The sequence below is a fragment of the Mustela putorius genome, unplaced genomic scaffold, assembly GCF_011764305.1.
Source record: "Mustela putorius furo isolate JIRA1106 unplaced genomic scaffold, ASM1176430v1.1 tig00000145_pilon_pilon_pilon, whole genome shotgun sequence".
NCBI lineage: Eukaryota > Metazoa > Chordata > Mammalia > Carnivora > Mustelidae > Mustela > Mustela putorius.
In genome coordinates this window covers 32888706-32913266 of record NW_025421294.1, presented here as the reverse complement: position 1 = coordinate 32913266, position 24561 = coordinate 32888706, and the positions used below count along the sequence as shown (strand labels likewise).

Sequence of the window (24561 nt, the reverse complement as noted above, 5' to 3'; positions counted from 1 at the left end):
TTGTGGCTACCTGTGCTTTTTGTTTTCTTGCCTCATTTAGGTAATGTACAGACCCTTACGTGCATTTAGGATACATTGAAATGTTCTTTATTTGCAGTCACATTGTGAGCTGCATCAAAGACCATCAGAGACCTTAGTTGTTTTTCAAAATTAAGCCTTAAAATTATAGGAACCCCTTCCTTTTCCTTTTGTCTATATTTCAAAAATATATTTTAAATAACCTTCGATATTCTTTGCCCTTTTCTAGCTTGTTTTTATATTACACTTCATGAACTCAATGAAGAAAGGCAGTCCTGTAGTTAACTGTAGACTATAATAATCTGCCAATAAGTGAGGGGTTCATTCTAGGGTATTCCCAGACATTGTTTTTCTGGAGAAGTTTGCAGAGCTGGGTCCCTATACTAGCATACACAGTGCACCCTAGGAATTGTGCTTTTCAGCCGTGAGGCTGAAAGTTTTCCTCTTAGCATAGTAAAGCATTGCCATTGCAAGGTTTGTTCCATTGCTCCTTTCTCCCTGACTCCTATACCATCCTTTGTTACTTCTGTCGCCTGACTCTCAGCCCATCCTGGACCACCCCTTTGGTGCTACCAGTGTATGCTCCTGGTCACTTCCCTGTGGCCATAGCGGAGATGAATACCAGGTCCCTAAAAACATGACTACATGTGGCCATATCAGAGGAGAGCCACTTAATGAGAATACAGGAATGCCAGTGAAAAGAAAGCCTTCAGCTTTCAGTGAATGTACAGAATAACTACTAATTAAGCCCTTGAAAGTATCCATAGAATTCTCTTATGAAACAGCATCAGTTTTTTTCTCTAATTGAACCACATATTTTTCCAGCAAAGTGTTTGTTGTTTTTCTATACTTATAATCTCCAGTATTGTCATCATTTTTTTTCAACGCTGGGATTTTCCTTTGCAGTGGTATTGTTTAGCAATAATGGGACAAAGTTTAGCAATTAAATGGGACAATCTTGACCTTCCATTTTTCCCCATATATATTGAGAAAAATATTTCAAAATTCAGAGAAACTGATTTATGTATTCTGAGCTTTGTCTTTCCCATGGGTCATTTATTCATTCATTCAGTCAGTCAGTAGACAAGAAATATTATTGAGCCCCTCATCTGTTGCAGGAACATGTAGAGTGACCAATGTATTGTTTTGACATGAAGGAATTTACCAGCTGGTAGAAACATGAATAAGACAATGGTGAATAAAATAGCGTGCTTTTCTAGTCTGAAAAAGTCGATGTCATCTACTCCCAGGATGCACCAGGTGGATGGGAATAAGGAAGGATGTTTGGATTGGCCTGGGAGCACTTCTATGGTGGCATTTGCTTCTTGAAGGATAACTGGTAAAGTCAGGTAGCAGGACAGGCACTGCTGAGGTAATAGAAATGATACGTACATGCCAGAGCTTTCTGGGCGATAAGGATGGACTCAGATGATCTTGAGTGAGGAAATGCCAGTTTGGACTTCCCTGAAAAGAAAGCTTGCAAAAACTTTTAAGTATAGAGGTACCTGAGTGGCACAGTCTGTTAAGCATACAGCTCTTGGTTTTGGCTCAGGTCATGATCTCATGGTCGAGAGACTGAGCCAGGGTTGGGTTCTATGCTCAGTGTTGAGTCTGCTTGAGATTCTCTCTCTCTGCCTTTCCACCCCTCCACCCCCATTCTTGCTCTCTCTCTAAAATAAGTGAATAAATCTCTAAAAAAAACTTTTTAAGTATAGATGTGTGATATTCTGATTTGTGTTTTGACAGAATTGGGGGCAGCATGGAGGACCAGCTGGAACTGAATTGGTAAAAAGAATAAATCAGTCAAACTGAAAGCTATTCAGAAGTTAGTGTTTTTAGACTTTGGTTTTAAGCTTGCTATTAATAAAACCTACTTTATCTTTACAATAAAAAGTCAAACTAAAGGACCCGTACCATCTACCTGCTTACTGCTCTAGTTAGAACAGGGAGTAAAGTAGGTGAATGACAAATGACAGATGCATATATTTCTCAACTTTTTATTTCATATTTCTGTGTTAAAATGAAATTTAAAAACTGAATGGCCCTTTCAGGAAGAGTCAACCAACAATTGGCCATTTCTTCACCTCTAATAGAAGTTTCTGCTAAAATATAGAAGTGATCATTTAAGAGTACAATCATACTTAGTAGGTACAGTTGGCATCACTGACTGAAAATGATTTTAAAAGCAGATATGATTTTGAAAGAAGATAAAAGGGTCAAATGATATGTCCAAAAAGGTAAAATCATCCTATAATATACAAAGCTTATAAATGCATGAGGTCGGGGGCACCTGGGTGGCTCAGTTGGTTAAGTTCCTGACTCTTAATTTTGGCTCTGGTCATCATCTCAGGGTCATGGGATCAAGCCCCTTGTTGGGCTCTACGCTCAGCAAGGAGTCTCCTTGAGATTCTCTTTTTCCCTCTTCCTCTGCCCTTCTCCTCACTCTTTTTCTCTTCCTAAAATAGACATACAAGTCTTTAAGATAAATAAATGAGGTAAGAGATGACAGCTCTTGCAACAATTTTTCCACTGGGACATTGACTGATGCCTGAAAAATGATGAAAAATAAATTAATGGAAAGCACTTCCAATTTTAGTATATGTACTGCAGAGGCAAGCACTGAAAAACACTTCCAAAAAGCAGATCAAGTGTAATTGGCTGAGAATAAGAGACAAACTCTAAAATGCCCATGGAAGTTGTAAACTTGCCCTATTTAAATTAACAAGGTCAAAGTCTCCCTACCCTGAAACTTTCAAAAACAAAAAAAAGGTAAGTGTTTTTAGGGTAATTTAAAGTACATAAGGGATGTGCAACTGCCTCATGGTACATAAAAATTATTAATTCTTGAAAAAATCATGACTTGAAATATCTATTTCTTCACCAGATTTTTATTTGTCCCATTTACCAATTCCAGATCTTGCTAGACTCGAGAGGTCTTACTAGATCCAAGATTTTTTTTAGTTCTTTGTTCAGATCCACATATATGACTCCTGTTTATACATTCTATTCTATACAGATACATATGTCTATACATATCTATTCATTAAATTCATTCATTCATCCATTTAGCCTCCCTCTGCTAGGTGTTGCTCTAGGTACCAAACTATCACAGAAAACCAAAAAGCATCATTGCAGTGAAGAAATTGGGGGTGTCCATTTGTCTTTTATCAGCATCAGCTCCTTTGTGACAGCCCTTAGCAGAACAACTATGAAGCTCATGTCCAATTTGCTCCTTTTTTTTTTTAATATTTAATTTATTTGACGGAGTGAGATCACAAGTAGACAGACAGGCAGGCAGAGAGAGAGAGAGGAAAGCAGGCTTCCCACTGAGCAGAGAGCCCGATGTGGGACTCGATCCCAGGACCTTGAGATCATGATGTGAGCCGAAGGCAGCGGCTTAACCCACTGAGCCACCCAGGTGCCCCCAATTTGCTCCTTTGATGCACAGACTGAGTAGACATAATTCATTGTGAGCTCCTCCTCCTTGATATGAAGAGGAGCATTCGTAAGTTGCCTTATGAAAGTCTTGGGCATTTCATCAATATTTTAGTATTAAACTTTTATAAGAATGCTTGGACTTATAATTTGTATTATATTCTATTAAGACTGGCATCAGCCACAGGAAAAAAAATGTAATTGTGTCTTAATTATCTTTGTGGGCAGCAATTCATAATATTGTGTACACTGACAAGATCTTGAATTTGGGGCCAATATTAGCCTAGGGAGAAGCTATTTATGAAAGAGCTTTGTGACCTTGGGCATACACTGAATTTCTCTGGATCACAGTATCATTTACCATTTGTAAAATTAAGAGTATTGGACCACCTTCCTTCTACAGGCTATGTTCATACAAAAGCTGATGAAACTTAGGCATTTTGGAAGTTTGTAAAGAAAGACAAACGGGAAACTATAACTCTATAAGTTTGCTTGCCATTCAAGCTGCCTTCCTGGCTGGTATTTATGAAAGGGAAGTAAAGCAGAGAGAAGATAAATGGCCTGACATTGGTCAGAGTCTGATGCCAAAACACACTAGAATTTTCCTTGGTTGCCATACTTTCCTGTCCCCATTGCATACAGATCCTGAATTACCCTAAAAATGGCAGAGGAAGATAAGAACAGAGACACAGGGACATTAGAAGAGAGAATGATGGATAATGTGAATGAAGAAAGTAGTATGGGGAATGGCCCTTGATTTCCTATCAATATGAGATTGTTCTCGAACCATTATTCAGGGTCAGACAGGGTCACTTTGTGAATAAAAGATCTGTCTAGATACCACAGGAAGTGGTGTTGCTACTTCAGCATGTGGTACTTCATCTACTAAAACAAAGCCCTATTTTAAGAGTCATAAAGTTGGAGTTTGGGTTGTGGCTTCTCATATTTACATATATATGCAGTTGGCGAGGAAGCTGAGGTGGGAGGGAAGGCTGCCCAAGTATTTTCTCCTTAATGGCTGGGCCAAACGCAACTTTGAATAATTATGTTCTTCCGCCTACTTACATTTCTTCAGCAATTTCCTCACATTTTGCCTCAACTCTTCAAAGCCTTTGACCATGTGGGCTTAAAACCATGAGGATGAAAGTGTCCAGACTCTTTTGTGACCATGCCTGCTGTGAGCCATCCCTGTGGTCATTCTGTATCCTGGTCTGGGTTTGTGGTTCTGAATTGAGCAACCCTGGGAAGAATGGCAGTTGAGTCCCGATGTTCCTGATTATTTTAAACATCAGTACAGTGTAAATATGGAAATACCTTTTGTACTTTCTTTCCTTTCCTTTTCTTCTCTTTTCTTTTAAGTAGGTGATGTGCCCAGCATGGAGCCTAACAGGGCACTTGAATTCATGACCCTGAGATCAAGACCTGAAGTGAGATCAAGGGTCAGACACTTAAACGACTGAGCCACCCAGGCACCCCTACCTTTTGTATGTTCTAATTCAGGTTCTCAGTGTTGGCCAGAAGATAGCTTAATCACTTGCAGGATCTAGCTTATAATGAATTTGCATTTTAAGAAGAATTTCTTGCTCCATTGTACAAGTAGAGTGTTATTTTAGAAAGAAAGTGGCACTGTCACTGGATGAAGATGGTTTGCCTGAAATCAGGGGGCCTGACTTCTGGGTTCTAGAGTTGGACCATTCACAAACTTACTCTGTGATATAGCTGAGTCACCATAACTTGGGCCTCCAATTATTTCTTCCATAAAAATGAAAGGATTTTGGTTGAAGCCCGTAAGGCTTTAAACTCTAACTTTCTGTTCTCTTTTTTAGTACAAAAGCTCTCTGGACCCTAAGATATGTGTAGTGCACTGGAAACTTTTGGAAGCCAAATGACTGTTACAAATATAAATTATTTGGCCTGTTATGAAATATTAAAAAAGAGGAATGCTGTGTGTGTGTGTGTGTATCCCTCCTTCATAGAATCTGGACAGATGCATTTGATAGGAAAATTTTCTAAAATCTTGGTCCCATAGATAGTCTTTCCCTCATAGAGTCTTCATTTCTCTGTGTTTTCTTATGTGAGAAATAACCTTCAGGGAAAGGAAGCTTTGAGTTGGATTGTTCAGCTGTGCCTGAATAGTATTTCAGGAACTGAGTGTTAGTACAATGACCCAGAGATGACCAGGTGACATATGGGTGGCCCTTGTCATGCCAGTGATGGGGGCAGAGTGAGTGCCATCATCCTTCCTACTATAGCTCTATGCATCACTGCAAAGGACCTTCCCAAGAGAGGGACCGAGCAACTACATAGGCTTCCCAGTCCTGTCTCCATCCACCTCTGACCCCATGTGCGAGGAAAGACTTAAGATTCTGATGACACCCATCTATCCTGCTGTATGTCAGAGAGATATATTTTCTCCTTTTCCATTGTATTATGATTTGGCTTTGTCTAAAGGAAACTACCTTTTTTGTCATGTATTCTGTTACAACTGGATTTTCTTCCTGCTGGTATTATGTCAAGGGATTGGTCCAACCTGACAGTCAGCTTCTTCAATCCATATTATTGGTTAAAAGAAGGAAAAAGACAGTAGGTCTCTCTTTCTTCTTGGGCTGATCAAGTTCTGTTTTCTAGTTCATTTCTCTCAAATACATTCATTCTTTGCCTGAGGTCTCATGAGGTGTTTGGGTATTTTACCTCAGGTCAATCTTAAACCATGATATTCAGTGCCATTCCTGACATGGCTCTAAAACTCCTTTTCACTCACTTGGTTTTCCACCCTATGTTCCAGACAATCTTGCCCATTTGCCTTTCCCTCTGGGAAGTTTCTTTCTATGCCTTTGTTCCTAGTGGCTCTTCTGGGTACGCCCTTCCTTGCTCCATGTAATCAGCAAAACCTGCAACATTGCTTTCTCTTATGTCTATGCACCAGTTGGGAAGACTTTCTCAACTCTACATACTTATTTGGTAACCCTCTTGGACCCTAATCCCATTTTACATTGCTTTGTCATTATCATAGACATGATACTACTCTCCTATTCGACTGTAAACTCTTTGAGGGCAAAGGCTGCCTTTGCCAGGGTTTGCTGATTGAAAGAACAGTTGTCTGTTTTTTAGCAAAGCCTTTGAAAAATGACTGTGCGAAAGATGATTAAAATAATGACATGATTAGGACAGTTGATGAAATTTGAATCAGGTCTAGATTAGATAATAATAGTGCATCAATATTAAATTTTTCCATTTGGATTGCATCAATGTTAAATTTTTTTCCATTTAGGTAATTGTACTGTAGTTACATATGTGAATGTCTTGTTCTTAGGAAATGCACATTAAAATATTTAGAGGAATAGGGGGCAAAATTTCATGTATAGATTACTCTCAAATGGTTAAGTGTGTGTGTGTGTGTTTGTAAATGGATAGTGGCAAACTACAAATTACTTTCAAATGGTTAAAGGTTTGTGTGTGTGTAAGTGGATGGTAGTAAAGTAAATGTGGCAAAATGTTAGCAGCTAGTGAGTCTGGATGAATGTCATTCTTTGTTCTATTTTCATAGCTTTCAAGTAAATTTGAAATTGTTTCAAAGTAAAGAGTTAAAAAATTAAAACAATAATTAAATTTTATTTATTTTACATATATTTTATTTCTATCAATAAATTTTTATGTATTTATTTCAGATACAATTTATATATATTATCAGAGATAATCATGGAAAACTAGTTCAAAGGCAGGAAAGGAAAAAGAACATTTATTTGTAAATGAAAAAGCAACCCAGAGAAAAGTTTAGAATCCGTTCATTCAATATTTTGTAAGTGACCAGTAGCACTGAGCACATGATGAACTCCTGGTTATCACAAGGCAGGTCAGTTCTTCTAGGTAGTCAAATGCTAATGGTTAAGGGTAAGTGGCAGGATAATCTAGGGCACGACATTGTGTGAAAAAGCAGCAGCTACACCTCAGAGCACAGGCATCTCGAGGTCATGCCTCCCAGAGCAAAATAACTGAAACTGTAATTAAAAGTCAAGGGGCTCCTGCCAGGAGTTACAATGCAGAGAAAAGATTTCAGAATCTTTGCAGGTTGTTTCTGCTTGATGCTCCTGAAGATACCAACAAAATTGTGAGCATTATTGAGAGCATTTTGGAAGTCCAACAAGATATTTTTGGTATAGACATATTAAAATAGAGATGTAGTGGTTTTCTATTGCTGCATTACCTCAGTTTCTGTGTGTCAGGAAATTGGGAGAAGCTCAGCTGGTGGCTCTGGCTCAGGATCTCACGAGGTCATAGTATGCGTCATTGGCGGTTACGGTCACCTGAAGGCTTGGCGGGGCTGCAGGATCCACTCGTGTGGCTGGTGGTGGGACACCTTCCGTGAGGCTTCGCCTTGCTGCTTGAGTGTCCTAATGACATGGCAGCTGGCTTCCTGGCGGTCTGAAAAGCAAGAAGGGAACCGTGTTGCCTCTGATGATGTAGGTCTGGAAGTTACACTCTTGTCATTTTTGCCGTATCCTATTGGTTACACAGTCTATTCATCAAGAAAGGGTCTGACACAAGGCAGGGATAGTCGGAGGTCAGCCTGGAGGTTGGCTACAACCCTGGGGTATAATTAGGGTTGCCAAGGCATAGTTGTTGAAAAAGGAAAGAAAGAGTAAATCTTATAATGGGGCTAATAGAGTAGTTTTTTTTTTCTTTTGTGGACAGGCCAAATAAATTAGGACCCCAGATTGAGAAGAATTAGTGGGAATGTTATTGAGGAATATTAAGTCATGAGAAGTTTAGGAAAATCAAAATGATTTTATTCGCTGAACCCTGGAATGAGAAACGGTGTTTGAAATTTCTTTTTCTTATAAAAAAGAGAGGTATTGTTTCACAAAAGGAGATAAGTAGACTGAACCAAGCAAATAAAAGTGCAATTCATAATGGTTTAAGCCACAGCAGCTGTCCTTTTTTTTTTTTTTTTAAATGAGAAAGAGTGCCCAGCTGAGGGGCAGGGAGGAACAGAAAGAGAAGGAGAGAGAGAATCTTAAGCAGGCTTTATGCTCAACATAGAGTATAGAGCCTGATGTGGGGCTCGGTCCTGGGACCCTTGAGATCATGACCTGAGCTGAAATTAGGAGTCAGTTGCTTGAGCCACCCAAGCACCCCAAACATCTTTTTTGAGTCTGTTCTTATGTCTCTCTTTGTATTTCTGATATTGGGTCTTTTTACTTTCTTTTTTTCATGATCAACATTAGAAGTTTGTTTTCTTAGATTTTTAATTTTTATTTTGTATTCTTTTATTTTATTATTATTATTCTTTTAATTAGGCTCCATGCCCAGCCTGGAGCGGGAACGTGGGGCTTGAACTCACAACCCTGAGAACAAGACCTGAGCTGGGATCAAGAGTTGGATACTTAGTTGACTGAGGCACCCAGGTGCTGCCAGCTGTCCTTGGTATTGAGCCTATTTTCTGTAATTTCTCCCAGTCTCACCAATTCTTTCACTGGTTTCTCACATACTTCCCTTAGTCTACCTTCCCTCCAAGGGCAGTTCCACCCCACCCCTGAATGCACAACCTCCACCTCTTCCTTTGCCTCCAGTCCCTGTTCCCTTCTTTGGATTTTGCACACCCTCTCTGTGTTAATCTCTGAAACATCTCTTTCATATAATAATGTGCCCTGCTCAAAGACTTCAGTGTACCCCACTGCAGGCAAGATAAAACCATATGAGCTCCTTAGCCTGGTGCTCAAGACCCTTATCACTGAGCTCTGCCTACTTTTCTAGCACTGCCTCTCAGGATTCCTTACAAGTCCTCCTGCTCTCCACCCGCAATCTTGGCTCCCACTTCTCTCTTTGCCTCATGGCCCTTTGCCATGGTTTTCATTTACTCAAGGCTTCCTTTTACCCGGATGTGATGCCAAGAACAGATCACAGATGTTGTAGTCATCAGCCAGATTGGTTCAAATCTCTGCTGTTCTAATTGTTGGTTTTCAAGTGAAACATTTAATCTCAGCCAATGAGATTACATATGTGAGGTGCAAGTCATGAAGTAGATACTCAGAGATTTCTAGTTCTTTTTCTTTTGAATGCTTCTGTTCATATTCGACCTCTTTTATGAAACTTTCTTTCTCACATTGGTTTTTTTCCTCCTCTTAAAACCCTGGTCATCTATTTCTATGTCAACTAATTTGGCAAAATAATAGCTTATTTAGAATTTTCATTCCCTAGTCGATTTGGACGTGTTGAGGCTGAGACTGTGCCTTATAAGTCACCATGGTCCCCACAGTTGCTTGAGCTTCAATCCTTAGTGAGTATTGTTTGTGGAATTTTCCATTCCTGGGGGCGGGATTCATAGGAGTGTTTCGTAGTACTACCCAAAGTTGAGGACATGTGGGTGATCAGGGTGTCCCTTCAAACTACCCTTTAATGCCACCTAGATATTACGTGTGATTTCGGCAGGTTAAGTCTATGAGACTGTACCTCTCTGTTCCCACAACAGCCTCTTCTGGGCTTAACTGTGCCGGCATTGTGCTGTATTGAAATGGTCTGTTTGTGGCCATTCTTCATGTGGTTGGTGAGCTTCCTCAGGGTGGCCGGCCCAGCGCCTGGCATCCTCGGGGTTTGTCCAGTTCTTGTTTGGTGTGAAGTATCTAGTGAATGTCAAAACTGGTGTGAAACACTCAACTTCCTGCTAATGTTTAGGGATATATATACATATATATATTTATATAAATATTTATATTTATTATATATATTTATAATATATAAAAAATTTATTAAATCCTATACTACAAACTTACGGTTTTATAAGCAACATATATATGTCTCTTATAATTTATAAATTATAAATTTAAATTATTGTAAATTTAATTATAATTAATTATATTTATATAAATATAAATATATAATATATAAATGAATAACATAATAAAATAAATATAAATAAAATAAAAATAAAGAAATAAAAACAAAATAAATAAATATATAAAATAATTATGAATTATTATAAATTTAAATTATTAAATTATAAATTATAAATAACATTTATTAAATCTTATACTGCAAACTTATAATGGTTTTATAAGCAACATATATATATATGTCCCTATACTACAAACTTATAATGGTTTTATAAGCAACATATATATATGTTTTATAAGCAACATATATATCATGACCTGAGCTGAAGGCAGAGGCTTAACCCACTGAGCTGCCCAGGCGTGCCCCCCCCTTTATAAAGTAAGTTCTACCACCAATATGGAGCTTGAACTCAGGACCCTGAGATCAAAAGTGACATGAGTAAGCATTGACATATTTGGTACCTCTGAGCTGGAGCTCTGATACTCTATTCACAGGCTTGAAGCTCCAGGAAGAACACAGCATGCTACTTGGGTGGCCTTTCTGAGGAAAAGCTAGTATATTATTTATTGATTAATGTGATGGGGTGATCAAGGGATGGGGGTTGTGGAAATGTGACTATTCTTAATCGTGAAATTTATTTTCGCTTAGAAAACTGTGAGATGATTTTAGGGAAATGAGTTTGAGAAAAAACTGGGTGAGGGCACCCAAGTTATTTCTATCAGTGCTCTTAATGATTCTAGGAAGGAAATAGATTTGAAAGGCAGAAAGGATTGTCTGGCATCATTTATATCTCTGTTGTTGCAAAAATAAATTAGCAAGTCAACGCCCCATTATTTATTTCTCCCTAATACACTGATCAACTACTCCCTATCATCAGAACCCAGATTCATCCACTGTAAGGAGTGTATTTAACCTGATTATTTATTGTGGGTTTTGTGAGACTAAGCAAAGCCTCCCTTCCTAGTAGACAGCAAGAGTTAATTCTACCTGCTGTGTTTCTTTTTTCTAATAGGAGCACTTTAGCAATGCTAATCAGTTGTACTGATTTTCTGTTTTGATTTTTCCATAATAATTAAGTGAATGATATGGAATGCAATCAAGTTTGGCACTAGGGGGTTCATGCAAATGACTTTTTTTTTTAACATTTTAAATTTTGTTAAATGGAACCATAACGAAAGTTATTTGAAGATGAAGACTGAGTGGGTGGGGGGTAGCAGAACTCTCCATTTAGAGTTTTGAATATTTTCCAAATGTCTGTTTTAATGAAGCAAATCACTACTGTATTACCTTTTTTTCAATTGAAATAATTCTATTTTTTAAAGATTGTGTTTTGTTTTCATTTGTGCTCCAAAGTGGAAGATTATAGTGTAAGACAAGATAGCACAGCTTAAAAGAGAGAAATGGGGAGAAAATTGTGTCGAACTTTCTTCTTTCAGGGTAGATACAAAGGAAAAATGGTACATGAATTTTACTCAGTGAAACCTATAGAAGAAAACAAATAAAGCAGGGAAAGAGTATATGTAATGCCCCGGACACTTCTTATTTGGGTTGTGTCTCTCAGTGCCTTTTATTCAACAAGAGACAGAACAAAAGGAAGAAGCATCTGTGTTTTTGAATATAGTGAAATGTATTATAGACTTCTACAGCTCATTGACATGTCTATGAATCCCTCCACAGTATATAACATTTGAATTATTTTCTCAAAGGGTTTTAACCTGTTTATGTGAAGTTGCATGATCCCTGCATCTGGGTCTAGCAATTCTTTTTGCTTTTGATGTTTTATGCTCTAATGCAGATTATTGTAGAACTCCATTAATTTCTTATTTTCATTAGGAAAATCCTTTGGGAATGAGACCCGCTGATATATATATACATTTTTTAAAATGTCCTTATATTTTCCCTTCTGTAAACACCTCCAGCAACTTGGCAATGCAGTTAGGTTTTTTCTATGCCAAATTTCAAAAGCACAGGGAAGATGACCAAATTTTGCTTTTTTTTTCTTCCTGCCATCCTCATAGAGAGGTTAAAGACTTCATAGAGCTTCACATCAAGTGCAAAGCAAGAAAGGCTTCAAAAAGATTAACATTAACATTTTTACATTAAAGGAAAACACACAACCTTTTTTCTTTTTCTTGGCAGTTTGATTCATTGCTTGCAGCAATTTCTAACTTTACAGACTAAACATTTCTAATTGGAAAATGAATGGTTTGAGTCTAAGATGGTGACTCACGATATAAACTTTCCAATTTGGGGTAATTGTTGGTAAGTAGATGGCAGATTACTGCTGACTAGCTCTCATTTTGTCTTTGAGGAGAGAATGAAAGTTAATATACATGTTTCACACTTTGCAGCAACAAAACGCTTATCCTGAGGTAGATAAAACAATGAGACAGATATTTGCCATGCTTGTTTGTTACAACTAAGTATATTAGAGGTTTGCTTTTTTTGATGAATGAGGAAAATATTAGCAGTATATTACATGTCTTCAACTGTGAAATGGGGATCATAAAAACACCTTTTTCTTAGGTAAATGGCAGTGAGGGTTGGACAGATCATGCACATAAAATGTTCCGCCCTGGGCCTGGCCCCCAGCAATCAGTCAGGAAATTATTAACCATCATCATCATCACTCTTGGTCACTCCTGTTAAGTGGAAAAACTTCTTTGGTTTTATAATGTTGAGTTTCAGCTTTTACAACTTCATGACAAACACCAATAATTTGAATTGCTTTTTAAACCCTATTTTGGCCTCCCATTTATGCTTTTTATGTTAGAATATATTTTGTGGTGATGGAAACTCCCCTTTTTAAAGATTTCACAACCTCTTATTGTGGCTTGCAGTATCTTTTCATTGTCCTACACATTCATGATAATATTTCCTTGTTCTAAAGCAAATGTTATCTTTAGTTTTAGTCTTTGTGCAGTTAGAGGCAGGTGACTTGTCATGATATACTTGATATACTTATCCTTATAAACAGCCATGATTCCAAAGGACTGAGTACTTCTTCACATGATCTAATGTCTTGAATTTGAAGGATAAACTATTTCCTAAGGTTAGGTTTTTGCTGGTATTGTTGTTTATTGTTCATTTGAAGATAAACTTAACCCCCTCTTTTTAAAGTGATCTCTATACTCAGGGTGGGATTTGAACTCATGAGCCCAAGATCAGGAGGCCCACACTCTGGGGTGCCTGGGTGGCTCAGTCAGTTAAGCATCTGACTCTTGGTTTCAGCTCAGCTCTTGACCTCAAGGTCCTGAGTTTGAGTCCTGAGGAGTCTCCATGCTCACTGGGAGTCTGCTTGAGATTCTCTCCCTCTGCAACTTCCCTGACTCATGAGGAAGAGCTCTCACACACACGTGCGTTCTCTTTATCTCAAATAAATCTTTTTTTTTTTTTTTTAAATAGGAGTCCCATGCTTCACGAACGGGAATAGCCAGGCATCTGAATAAACTTATCTTTTTAAACTACAAGGTCATTATTGAATAAATTTTGCTCCCATTTGTTTCTGTCCCTTGTGGTGTAAAAAGTTAGTGTAACTTCTCAAAATGCTAGCTCTCATCTGGAAAATAACTGCTTCAGTCACATGATCTGACCTATTGTTACTAGTTTTCCTAGTTTACCAATAGGCAGGTTAATACTTATTCTCTTTTTAAGTAGTAAATGGATCAGCTATTTGTATTCCCGTGTCCATTTTTACAACGATTTCATAAAGTCATTTTATTTAAGTGTGGCAATTAAACATTTCCTTCTGACTAAATGGTAAGTTCCTGGAGGTGAGGAGATGGGTGTGAGTTTCAGGCACAGGCTGTGCCTGCTGTGACACACCCGAGCTGGTGAGTCCCGGCACATAGTAGGTGTTCAGTAAATGCCTGCAGATGACTTCATGTGAGTATCTCCTGGGAATCTCAAACTTGTTGTATCTAAAACTGAACTAAAGCTTCTTCCTCCCAGAAGGGGAGGGTGTCTGTGCTTCTCATCTTAGTGAAGGGCACAACACTCCATCCATGGGGCTCTTCCAGCAAACACTCCTCTCTCTTAATCCCATATTTAGTCACCAAGTTCTACTGAATCCAAGTCTGAAAAGTCTCGCAGATTTGCTCAGTTCCCTGCAGCATCTGTGTTATTCCCCCGGTGAAGTTCATGAACTTGGTAATGGTGTACCAAACCTTTGTGATATGCCCGTCTCTTTCTCGGCTGAATTAATTTGCGCTCCCAAAAGTGTGCTTGACCCTGCCTCCCTCTGATTCCTTCTGCATGGAACATTCTCCTTCATCTTGTGTCTCCTTTGTGGGCCTTTTTGGCAAAAATGCTGCTGTTTGTTTTTCCATTGTGTTCCTTCTTCCTCTCAAGAACACGATGTTGGTTTTCTCTAACACAGACCTCTAAACAGACTTACATATTTTTCTGTACACGTGCAAACAAACTTCTGGTTCTGGTTTAGCTGGTTTTGTTTCTGTTGAGCAGATGGGGAATTGGAATCACTAAATGTAAGAAATGAACATGATGATTATGAAATTATACACATCTTAATGGCCAGGGGCAGGAACCGTATCTGTATTTGATGCCCAGTTTTTGCATGGTGCCTAGGATAGAGCAGACCTAGAAGACGTTCAGTGCCCAGGGAATGGATTTTTGAATGAATCTCAGTTTGAGCCTGAGGTGCCTCTCTCTTGAGTCAATGGAGCTTCTGTTTCATCCTTTACCCTCCAGGACAAATGAGGCCAGATTCCTCTGTGAGCCCTCTTCTTCCAGAAGGGAAATATGCTTGGTGAAAGAGTCTGGAAGCCTGCATTGCTCCGAATTGTTCGGGAAGATTCCTTTAATGTTGGTTGGCATGGATGAGAAGGGCTTTTGTTGTAGTGGCAATTAATGATGATTTGCACATTTTTGTAATTTACAAAATGGTGACCACCCTGCACAGCACAAGAAATACCTCTCTCTTGGACCATGAAATCTGGTGACCCTTCTATTTAAACACATGGCTTGTGATGTGTGGTTTAGCCTTAGTGACAAACAGGTTCTGAATGGTTGTTGTACTGAAAAGAATTCTGTTTGGGTCATTTTCATGCTTCTCTAATTTGGATTTTTGTTTTCTTGTAGGTTTTTCTTCCCCAAAAAATGGTTATTTCTTTGAACCCATGCCTGAGCTTTATCTGTTTCTCATTATGCCTCTGGAGCAGGACAGCATCATCACTGAATCTTGAAGACCCTAATGTGTGCAGCCACTGGGAAAGGTAATCATTTTGAAAGTAGTCTGAGAAATAATTTCTAATTATTTTTATATATTGGTATTATCAACCTGATATATAAAATAGACTTGGAGAAGAGTTTATAGAATTACTTTTATGTAAATACCAGTAGTTATAATAATAAATTAGTATTATTGCATATAAAGTGAATTTGAAGGATAACCTATTTCCTAAGGTTAGGTTTTTACTGGTATTGTTGTTTATTGTTCTTTTGAAGATAAACTTAACCCCCTCTTTTTAAAGTGATCTCTATACTCAGGGTGGGGTTTGAACTCATGAGCCCTCACTCTTATGGCATATAAAGTGAAAAAATTTTGATCTATTGATTCTAACACAGGAGTAGTTGTAGCATGCTGGGAAAATATTACTAGCTCCATTCACATGATCTCCCAAACATCTCCCTGCTCTCAGTCTATTTTGCAATAATCTGGGGGAGCTGGACTTATGCATGGGAACCAATGGGTGAGTGGTGAAGGACAATATGAAATAATGTACTGAAGGGTGGCCATGTGTAGTGCAAAAAGTTTGGGCTGTATGTGGCCTGAAAAGGGTGACATGATTTCTGGAGGCACTGGTGAGGGTGCATGGATGTAATGTCAGCTAAGATGCTCTCAGAGACCTGAATAAGACGGAGCGGATAGCAGTGATTGCGTGGAGTTCTAGGAATGGAAGGTGGCCTGAAGCCAGTGCTGTGCAGACTGCTGAGGGTCTTGAGCAACAGATCTAGAATCAGCCCAGTACTGCAGGAAGGCAAGACAGATTAGATTACATAAAAGCAGATGATGTTGTATGCAGATGAAGGCATTATGCAGTGGGAGAAGCAGAGGCAGGACAACCAATAGGTCATTGTCAGAGAGCTCAGAGTCAGTTTTTGGAACAGAAAAATAGGACAAACCATCTAGCGCTACCACAGTATAGTCAAGTGTAGTTTGTACAGCTCCACTGTGCTACTTGCTTTTCTCTTGAAGCATCGTTAGCCACAGGTCACCTTGCAAATGTCAGTTTTCCAGAGAGAAGGTGGCACCCTTCTAGTCCGCTCGAGCACTCCAGAGTAATAGGTAGTTTTGATAGCTGTATGTGCCATTTCATCAAACTCTCTGTCTCTTTGCCCTGTTCTCCTCAGCACCATGGGGAGCACAACACAGGGGACACATTCCTGTCACTGTCATCAGCACAGGTCAAAATGAGCACACCCAGAGCCTTTCAGGCCCAGCAGCTATGTTATTGTAGGGGCACCCTGGTCCCTCACTCACAGCATTATTTTTTTCAGTGACAGCTTCCCCATGTCTAGGCACAGGCTTACAATCACGGTAACAGAATCCCACTTCTCTGATCCATCCATGGAGTTACGTATCATTAGGAAACTTTAAGCTATAGAGGAAATATGTACATGTAATCAAGATCTATGTATCTATGATATTAACTGTATTATATAGAATCAAAGGGGAAGGACCTCTTATTAATTATCTTTACAGTCATCACAGCACCTCCCATAAACATTTCTGCTACCAACTGCATAATAAATATCCATTCAAGCAATTAAAAATGAATCAGTGAATATAAGGATGGTTACCTATCACATTTCAAAAAGGGAGAGGCCATTGGTGATAGAACTTCTGGGAGGATGAACCCTTTGGAATAGAAGGAAATAATCACATTCAGAAGATACTGTGAGATAAGAATCAACACATCTTGTTCATACGTGGATTGTAGGATGGGTAGGAGTCAGCAGAGGTGAGATTTAGAACCTGCTCTGTGGGGCGCCTGGGTGGCTCAGTGGGTAAAGCCTCTCTCTGCCTTCTGCTCGGGTCATGATCCCAGAGTCCTGGGATTGAGCCCAGCAGCCAGCAGGCTCTCTACTCCATGGGGAGCCTGCTTCCTCCTCTCTCTCTGCCTGCCTCTCTGCCTACTTGTGATCTCTGTCAAATAAATAATTAAAATCTTAAAAAAAAAAAAATGAACCTGCTCTGTGAAAACCTGGAGGTGTCATTGCACATACGAAAAAGAAAAGGAAGAGTACTGATTTAAGAGGGAAGAGATGAGTGCAGGTGCCTTGTCACGTCGCTTTGAGAAATGGGTCTGGTAGCGTTTTGGAGCCCAGAATCGGGAGTCTCCAGCTCGATGAGACGAGACGTAAGCGGGTGAACTCCCTGAGGAAAAGGCTAGAAAGAGAAAAGAAGCCAGGCTTCAGGTAACCCAGCACCCACTCAGACATGCGCATTTCATCCTGATTCCCTCCTCATTATTCAACAAAACTTGGCAACACATAATTGCATGCTTTGTTCACTAGGGATAATTTCCAGGGTCCAAAACCCTGCCTTGCTTAGGGCATGTGCTGGATAAATCACTGTTGATTGAGTCCACTCACCTTTTGACAGGCAATGAAATGGCTCAATACGGACGCCAGTGGGGGAACGGGTGGGAGAGGATGGACAAGGGGCACAGTAGTCTCTAAACCTCATGCATTTCCACTGTTGCAGAAGTGATTAGAGTGACCTCTAAAACACTTACTAATGAGGAGGGAAAATGAGGGTGAAAGAGTTAGGGACATGATGGAGATTTTTTTTTCTCCCGACTGTATTTTTTTTCTTTTTTTTTTTTTTGACTGTATTTTTTTTCTATGACTTTCTAGAAAGAAGGATTGACAGCCATACTTTTCTTACTGATACATTTCCTATTTAACACTAGGTAATTATTCTTGGAAGAAAGGTAAAAGAAAGTGTGATGGTCGTGATAAGAATGGAGGAAGGAGCATAAATTAAAATGATCCAACAAGAGTGCAGGGGACACGTTCTGTATTTTCAGACCTGAATTGGGGCTTGAATGGACAGGGGGAGAAGAGGATGAAGGTCAAGGACAGAATTCTTGGTGGTAGCGCTGAGTAGGGCTCATTGAGGCTTACCTTATCTCAACCCCACCTGGATCAAATGGACTCAGCCAGAGCCTTGCTTCTCACAGTGTGGTCTGTGGGGCTGTGACTTGAGCCCTACCTGGGTGCCTGTCAGAAATGCAGACTCTCAGGCCCTGCCCCAAGCCTGCTGAATCATTTATTTTCAAATAAAAGTAGGCCTCATTTTCATGTAGCAATTGTGGTTCTTAGAAGTCATACAGAAAATGAAATTAAGGAAAATGAAATCACTTAAAATACACAAGGGGTGCTTGTTATTAAAGGAATCCCATGCAGCAGCCTTTCAGAAACTGATAATTCCACGAATTATCTGTTCCTTCTCCACATCCCCTTTCCCTGGTCTGTGAGTTTACGTGTCAGCATCTACTGGGGTTTCTGTTAAAGAAGACACAAGAGAAGAGAACCATTCTTGGCCCATCCCCATGGGAGGTGGCACACAGAAGTGGTAATAATTGAAGCAGCAAGTCCTGAAGCGAGCAGAGATAAGGAATGATGATTATTACCATATCTGATTAAAGTAACAAGATCATTTTGGCAGATAGAATGTAATTAACCACTTTGGAATGTGGCCAAGCAATGATGGCTTCTCCCCGCCCTCCCTCTCCCTCCTCCGCCCCCTTCTTTGACCTTAAATTAAATCTTGCTGGGGTTTCTCCCTGGATGATATTTAATAGGTTAAAGTCCCGGTGATGATATGTTTTCAGTGTCTTTGAGAAGATTAAGCACACAAGCAGGAGGTGAAGAGTTACACATCTCTGTGGTGAAAATAGTGTAGAATTGAGATCAGATTCCCTTTATACCACAGTTTGGCACTCATTGTCTGCTTCAGAAGCTTCAGATGTTCTGATGACATCTGAGAGGTGGCACGGGTCAGCGTGGTGTCTGGGGGACACGGTGTTAGTGCTGGCTCTAGGCTGACTGCTAGCTCAGGGTTGCTCATTTGTGATAAAAACAGGATTGGACTAGACAGTCAAGAAGGCTCCTTCCCGCTCTGACTTGAGAGCCGCTGATGAGGAACACAGAGGTGTGGACGGTTAGCAGAGGGAGGCACTGATTATGTTCAAACAGCAGCTTGGAAGTGGTGATAAAGACCCAGAGGAGGCTGGCCTGCCCTCAGAGATCTTTTCCTTCATAAGGCAAGCACACAGCCTCCACAAAGTGGCCCCTTGAAAAGTGACATGTTAATTCTTCAGCCGTAGGTGGGTATTAAGCAAATCAGGTATAGTCAGTTACAGAGTATTTGGCAGTCATAATTTGAAGAATATTCATTATTTACTAACCTGCTTAGGATGCACTCAAGTTTAAAAGTAATTTTCAGAATTATGTGCATAGTGTGATTATATTATGATAAAAGCCGAAAAACTAAACCAACACAAAAAGCTAAAAAACCCCTAGGGACTATAAAAAAGCCAGCAAAATGCTGTTGGTGGTTATTTAAGAGTCAGAGAACTCTCAGTCTCCTAAAAATATTGTTTTCCAAATTCTGTAGTGTGATTAGAATACCATTAAAAATGGCCAGGCGGGGGTGGGGGAGAGCAAGATTGTATGGAAAAGAAAAAGAATGTATAAAAACCAATAGGAAGGAAATTTGGTGTGAAAAGCCTAAAAGCCTTAAAGCCCTTCCCCCATAGACTTCACCAGAAGCCTGTTTGTGATCAACGTGCAAATTAGTTTTCAGTCCCTTCTGAATCAGAGGAGTCAAGCTGGAAGAGAAATGCACAAAGCATAATACATTTTGTCTTTGTGTTTATGTATTTCTCTATCAGAGCCCTGTTGTGTTATTTCTAGCATTATGGGCTGGCCCCTCTTGAGAGCTCTTTGGGGGCGGGAATTGCAGAGATGTTCAAATAACTGTTTGTTGAATTGGAATCCTAAATTGTTTGATGACCCTTTTCTAGAGAAGAGCTTTTTTTCTGTCCTAAAACCAGAGAAGCCTCCCTCAGATGTGTGCTATTAGTGAGCGGCAAGTGGCTAGAGGAAAAAAATGATATATTTCAGCATCTCCTCTCCTTTAAGCAATCCTCCAGACCACAAGAAATTAGTGATTTGCCTGTGGAATCCATTTGCCTGTGGAATCCATTCTTCTGTCCACATTAAATAGGATGTGTTTGGCCAGGACTTCTTTGTTGATTATCACTTCTGCTCACCAAGTCAGACAGACCTTAACCATCATAACACGGCCTTTGAATTTTATGGGAATAATGCATCAAGTTTAGTTCCAACAAACCAATTTATGGGGATAATGCATCAAGTTTAGTTCTAACAAACCAATTTAGTTCTGTTTAATTAGTGCTGTAGAGCCTGGTAGAATATTTTTGTCACCCAATCGGCCTGGATGGATGGTAGTTTCTTTTTTACTCCCCTAGCATGTGTGGACCATAGCTGCTTTGTTCATGGGTAATACAGGACTATACCTATATGCAGAGAACATTCATTCATTTTGTTCTGCACTGAAAATGGAATGGAGTAATAACGCTCTAGGCCTCGAGATTCAGTTATTTACAAGCAGCTGGATAGGCAGGGAAAAAATTGGTGAGAAAGTCTTAGAATTTGCATTAACCTGAACCTCAGAACCGTGCTAGAGGTCAGAAGACATTGTGGTCCATATATACAACGGAATATTACACAGCCATCAGAAAGGATGAGTACCCAACTTTTGCATCAACATGAATGGGACTGGAGGAGATTATGCTGAGTGAAATAAGTCAAGCAGAGAAAGTCAATTATCCTATGGTTTCACTTACTTGTAGAAGATAAGGAATGACATGAAGGACATTAGTAGAAGGAAAGGAAAAGTGAAGAGGGGAAAATTGGAGGGGGAGACGAACCTTGAGAAACTGGACTCAGAAACAAACTGAGGGTTTTGGATGGGAAGGGGATGGGTATTAAGGCGGGCGCATGGGAGCCCTACATCAAAAACTAATGATATACTGTATGGTGACTATTATAACAAAAAAATACCTTATTGTGATAATTCATTCCAAGAACCTTTATATTTTAATAGAGGCCTCTTTTCCCCTAAAGGGGTTGTATCACAGACATGGGCGTTTGTATCGCATATACTCATTGGAACATGCTCTTGGGGTAGCCTCAGGTGGCATACAAGAGAAAAGGAAATAGTCACCTAAAATGCATGGAAGAAATTCAGAGTGCCAAGGAGGAAAGGATCTTCAAGACCATCTGTGATTCTCTGGTTTTAAAGTGTGATACTCAAAACCCAGGGAGTAAAATTATCTGCTGATGGCAGTCTAGTTTCTCCACGCCCAAAGAGGATAACCAGTTATCCTGGTTATCAGATTATTCTGCTAATTCAGTGATCTTTTCAATAGGGCCTGTTGGATCTGCATGAGATTTGTGGAGCATCCTGAAATTAACCTACAAATCAAGTTGCGATGATCCAAAGAATGAAATACACAAAAGTGTGAACAGTATGATTATTTTATGGATTTCCTATTGAAGCCTAAGTGCAGAATAGCAAATAGAGGCCACGTGGAGAAAGAAATCCCCCTGTGGGGGAGCCCAGCACCACATAGCTTTTCAAATGAGAGGGTTGTACTGTGTGTCTAACCTGAATTCTTCATGCTGACGTTTCAGCCACATTCCTTCTGTACATTCTCTAGTCCATAGCTCCTAGTAATGAAGTTGGACTATTGATTTGCTGCAAGTGAGTCCTTTATTGGGGCCCATTCCATTTGCTAGTGTGAATTAAAGATTTTAGTGAAAATCTTTGAGACTGTTCAAGAGAAGAGGATTAACTTATTGGGCCAAGAGGATTCTCCAGGTTTTCCTGTAGGCAGGAATTCTAAGCCCTTGAGCCTGTAATGGACTGCTTTAAAATAAAGAACTATGACATTGAACACTGAATGCTCTTTATGTTTTATGGATGTTTTCCACCTACATTCTCAGGACCTTAAGATTGCATGTTTTTACTTTAACAAGAAGCTGTTAGTGAAAATGTATTCGAAACCAGGCTAAGTAGCAGCAGGCCGTGGATATGTATATTTCAGGCTAATTGTTTCAGTGATATGTTTAGAGACTTTGTAGTTTTTACTTAAAGGTTGCATATATTCTCTCAGTGCCTGAGAAGTAGGGCAGGCACACAAAACCAAATTAATTCAAGTTCCAACCTGAGAAATATGTTCTTTCTGGTTTTCCGGAATCAGTACCAAAATGTATCGCTATGAATATTCACATGGTCTCCGTGCTTATTATTTGCATTCAGACTTAGATGGAAAACTTCCTGTGAAAGGTCTGGATTAACCCTGCATGTCTGAGATAAGGGGATGGAATTAAATACAGAACAATATGTGGCAATCATATCTGTAATCATGTCTGTAAATCATGTAGGATTATCAGAGTTTATGGTGAATGGGAAAGAGAATTCCTTTTATGAAATTTAGAACATGAACTCTTGTCTTTTGCGTGTATCATTAATATCTGTCCTTTCAGTGCTCTGGTTCAAATGGACACCTGGAAACATTCTCTATTAAAAGTCAGTGTAGAGTCACAAGTGAAGATATTAACCTCTGATTTTTTTTTTAATACATGGTATATCATGACTGTAAGAATAAGAAATATTGATTCCTTATCTTTCTTCTTTTTCAGCTACTCAGTGACTGTGCAAGAGTCCTACCCACACCCCTTTGATCAGATCTACTACACTAGCTGCACTGACATCCTGAACTGGTTTAAATGCACACGGCACAGGTAATCGAAGCTCAGGTGTATTTATGAGTTTGGCTAACTGGGAAGGACTGTAGTGCGGAAAATTAAATATTTGATACAATGTGTCCATTTGTCTCATAAATAGTTATTGAGTGCTTGCTGTTATCCTAGCCTTGTTCCAAACCATAGGAGTTATATAGAAAAAGCAAAACTGTTTCTGTGCCCTTGAGGAGCTTACAGAGACAGTGTCTACTAGCTACCATCCTTTGGTTAGCAAGAATTCATGCAGCTTTTGTGTGGTGCATAAATGGGGGAGACCCTCTTGAATATGGACATCACTAGGTACCAAGACATTCATATTCCAGCATATGTGTCTACTTGATTATCTGACTCAGTTTAGACTAACTTAATTGTTTTTTAAGAGAGAGAGAGAGTGCATGCACATACATGCACTGGGGGATTGGGGAGAGAGGCAGAGGGAGAGAGAAAATCTTAAGCAGAATCCACACCAGCACCGAGCCTGATGAGGCCTAGATCCAAGCTGAAATCAAGAGTCAGATGCTTAACCACTGAGTCACCCAGTTGTCCTTAGACCAACTTAAATTTGACCTCAATGTAAGGCACATAATTTTTTTCTATAAATGTGAAAACAGAAAAGGAAAACATCTTAAGTAATAACGTTACTATGGAAGGGAACTGTGATACCTTACTTTTATTTGTAAAATGCTTACAGTGGTGTGAGTCATGGGTCTAAATATGACACCTGTTGATTTATGCTGCATTAAACATTAGGCTCAATATTATTTCTTCAGACATTCCTTATCCACTCTATCTAAACAAGTATTCCCTTCCTGCCCACTCTCTTCCCTTACTTAGGCCTTATTTTTCATCACACCATATAATCATTACCAGTCATTGTATGACATATTTCTTTATTTAATATGGATCTTACTGTAGGTCTGTCTTCCCCAGTAGAATATAAGTTCCTTGAGGGCAAGGCTTTATATTGTTGCTCATCATGAGTTATTTCCCCAGTGCCTAGAGTAGTGCCTGGAATAGAGTAAGTGCTCAGAAAACATGTGTTGTATAGATAAATCAGTGAATGGATGAAGATTTAATTAAATGAGGGTCGTTTGTCTATAACCTTCTATTTTATAGTGGGATGAGACTGCATTGTCATAGATTTTTCAAGGAATTCTCTGAATTCTTCTTTAAAACATATGTAAGGAAAGGATAATTAGATCAGTGTCATATCTGAAATTATTTTTAAAAATTTTATTTATTTATTTGAGAGAGAGAATGAGAGCATGAGCAGGGGGAAGGGTTGGGGCAGAGGGAGAAGTAGGTTCCCTGCTGAGCAAGGAATCCTGCATGTGGCTCAATCCCAGGGCCCTGGGATCATGACCTGAGCCGGAGGCAGACGCTTAACCGACTGGCCACCCATATCCCCATCAT

At 39.4% G+C, this 24561-nt stretch overlaps 1 protein-coding gene across 2 annotated transcripts in view; it reads left to right on the top strand.

The window, feature by feature from the left end:
• MEGF10 (multiple EGF like domains 10) overlaps positions 1 to 24561 on the top strand; it is a 163242-nt gene that overhangs the window by 26140 nt on the left and 112541 nt on the right. For both annotated transcript variants that reach the window (XM_045075557.1, XM_045075559.1), the window contains exons 2-3: positions 15385 to 15518; positions 23047 to 23148. In XM_045075557.1, the coding sequence (XP_044931492.1) occupies positions 15403 to 15518; positions 23047 to 23148 (218 nt within the window). In that variant the 5' untranslated portion in view covers positions 15385 to 15402. The remainder of the gene's footprint in view (positions 1 to 15384; positions 15519 to 23046; positions 23149 to 24561) is intronic.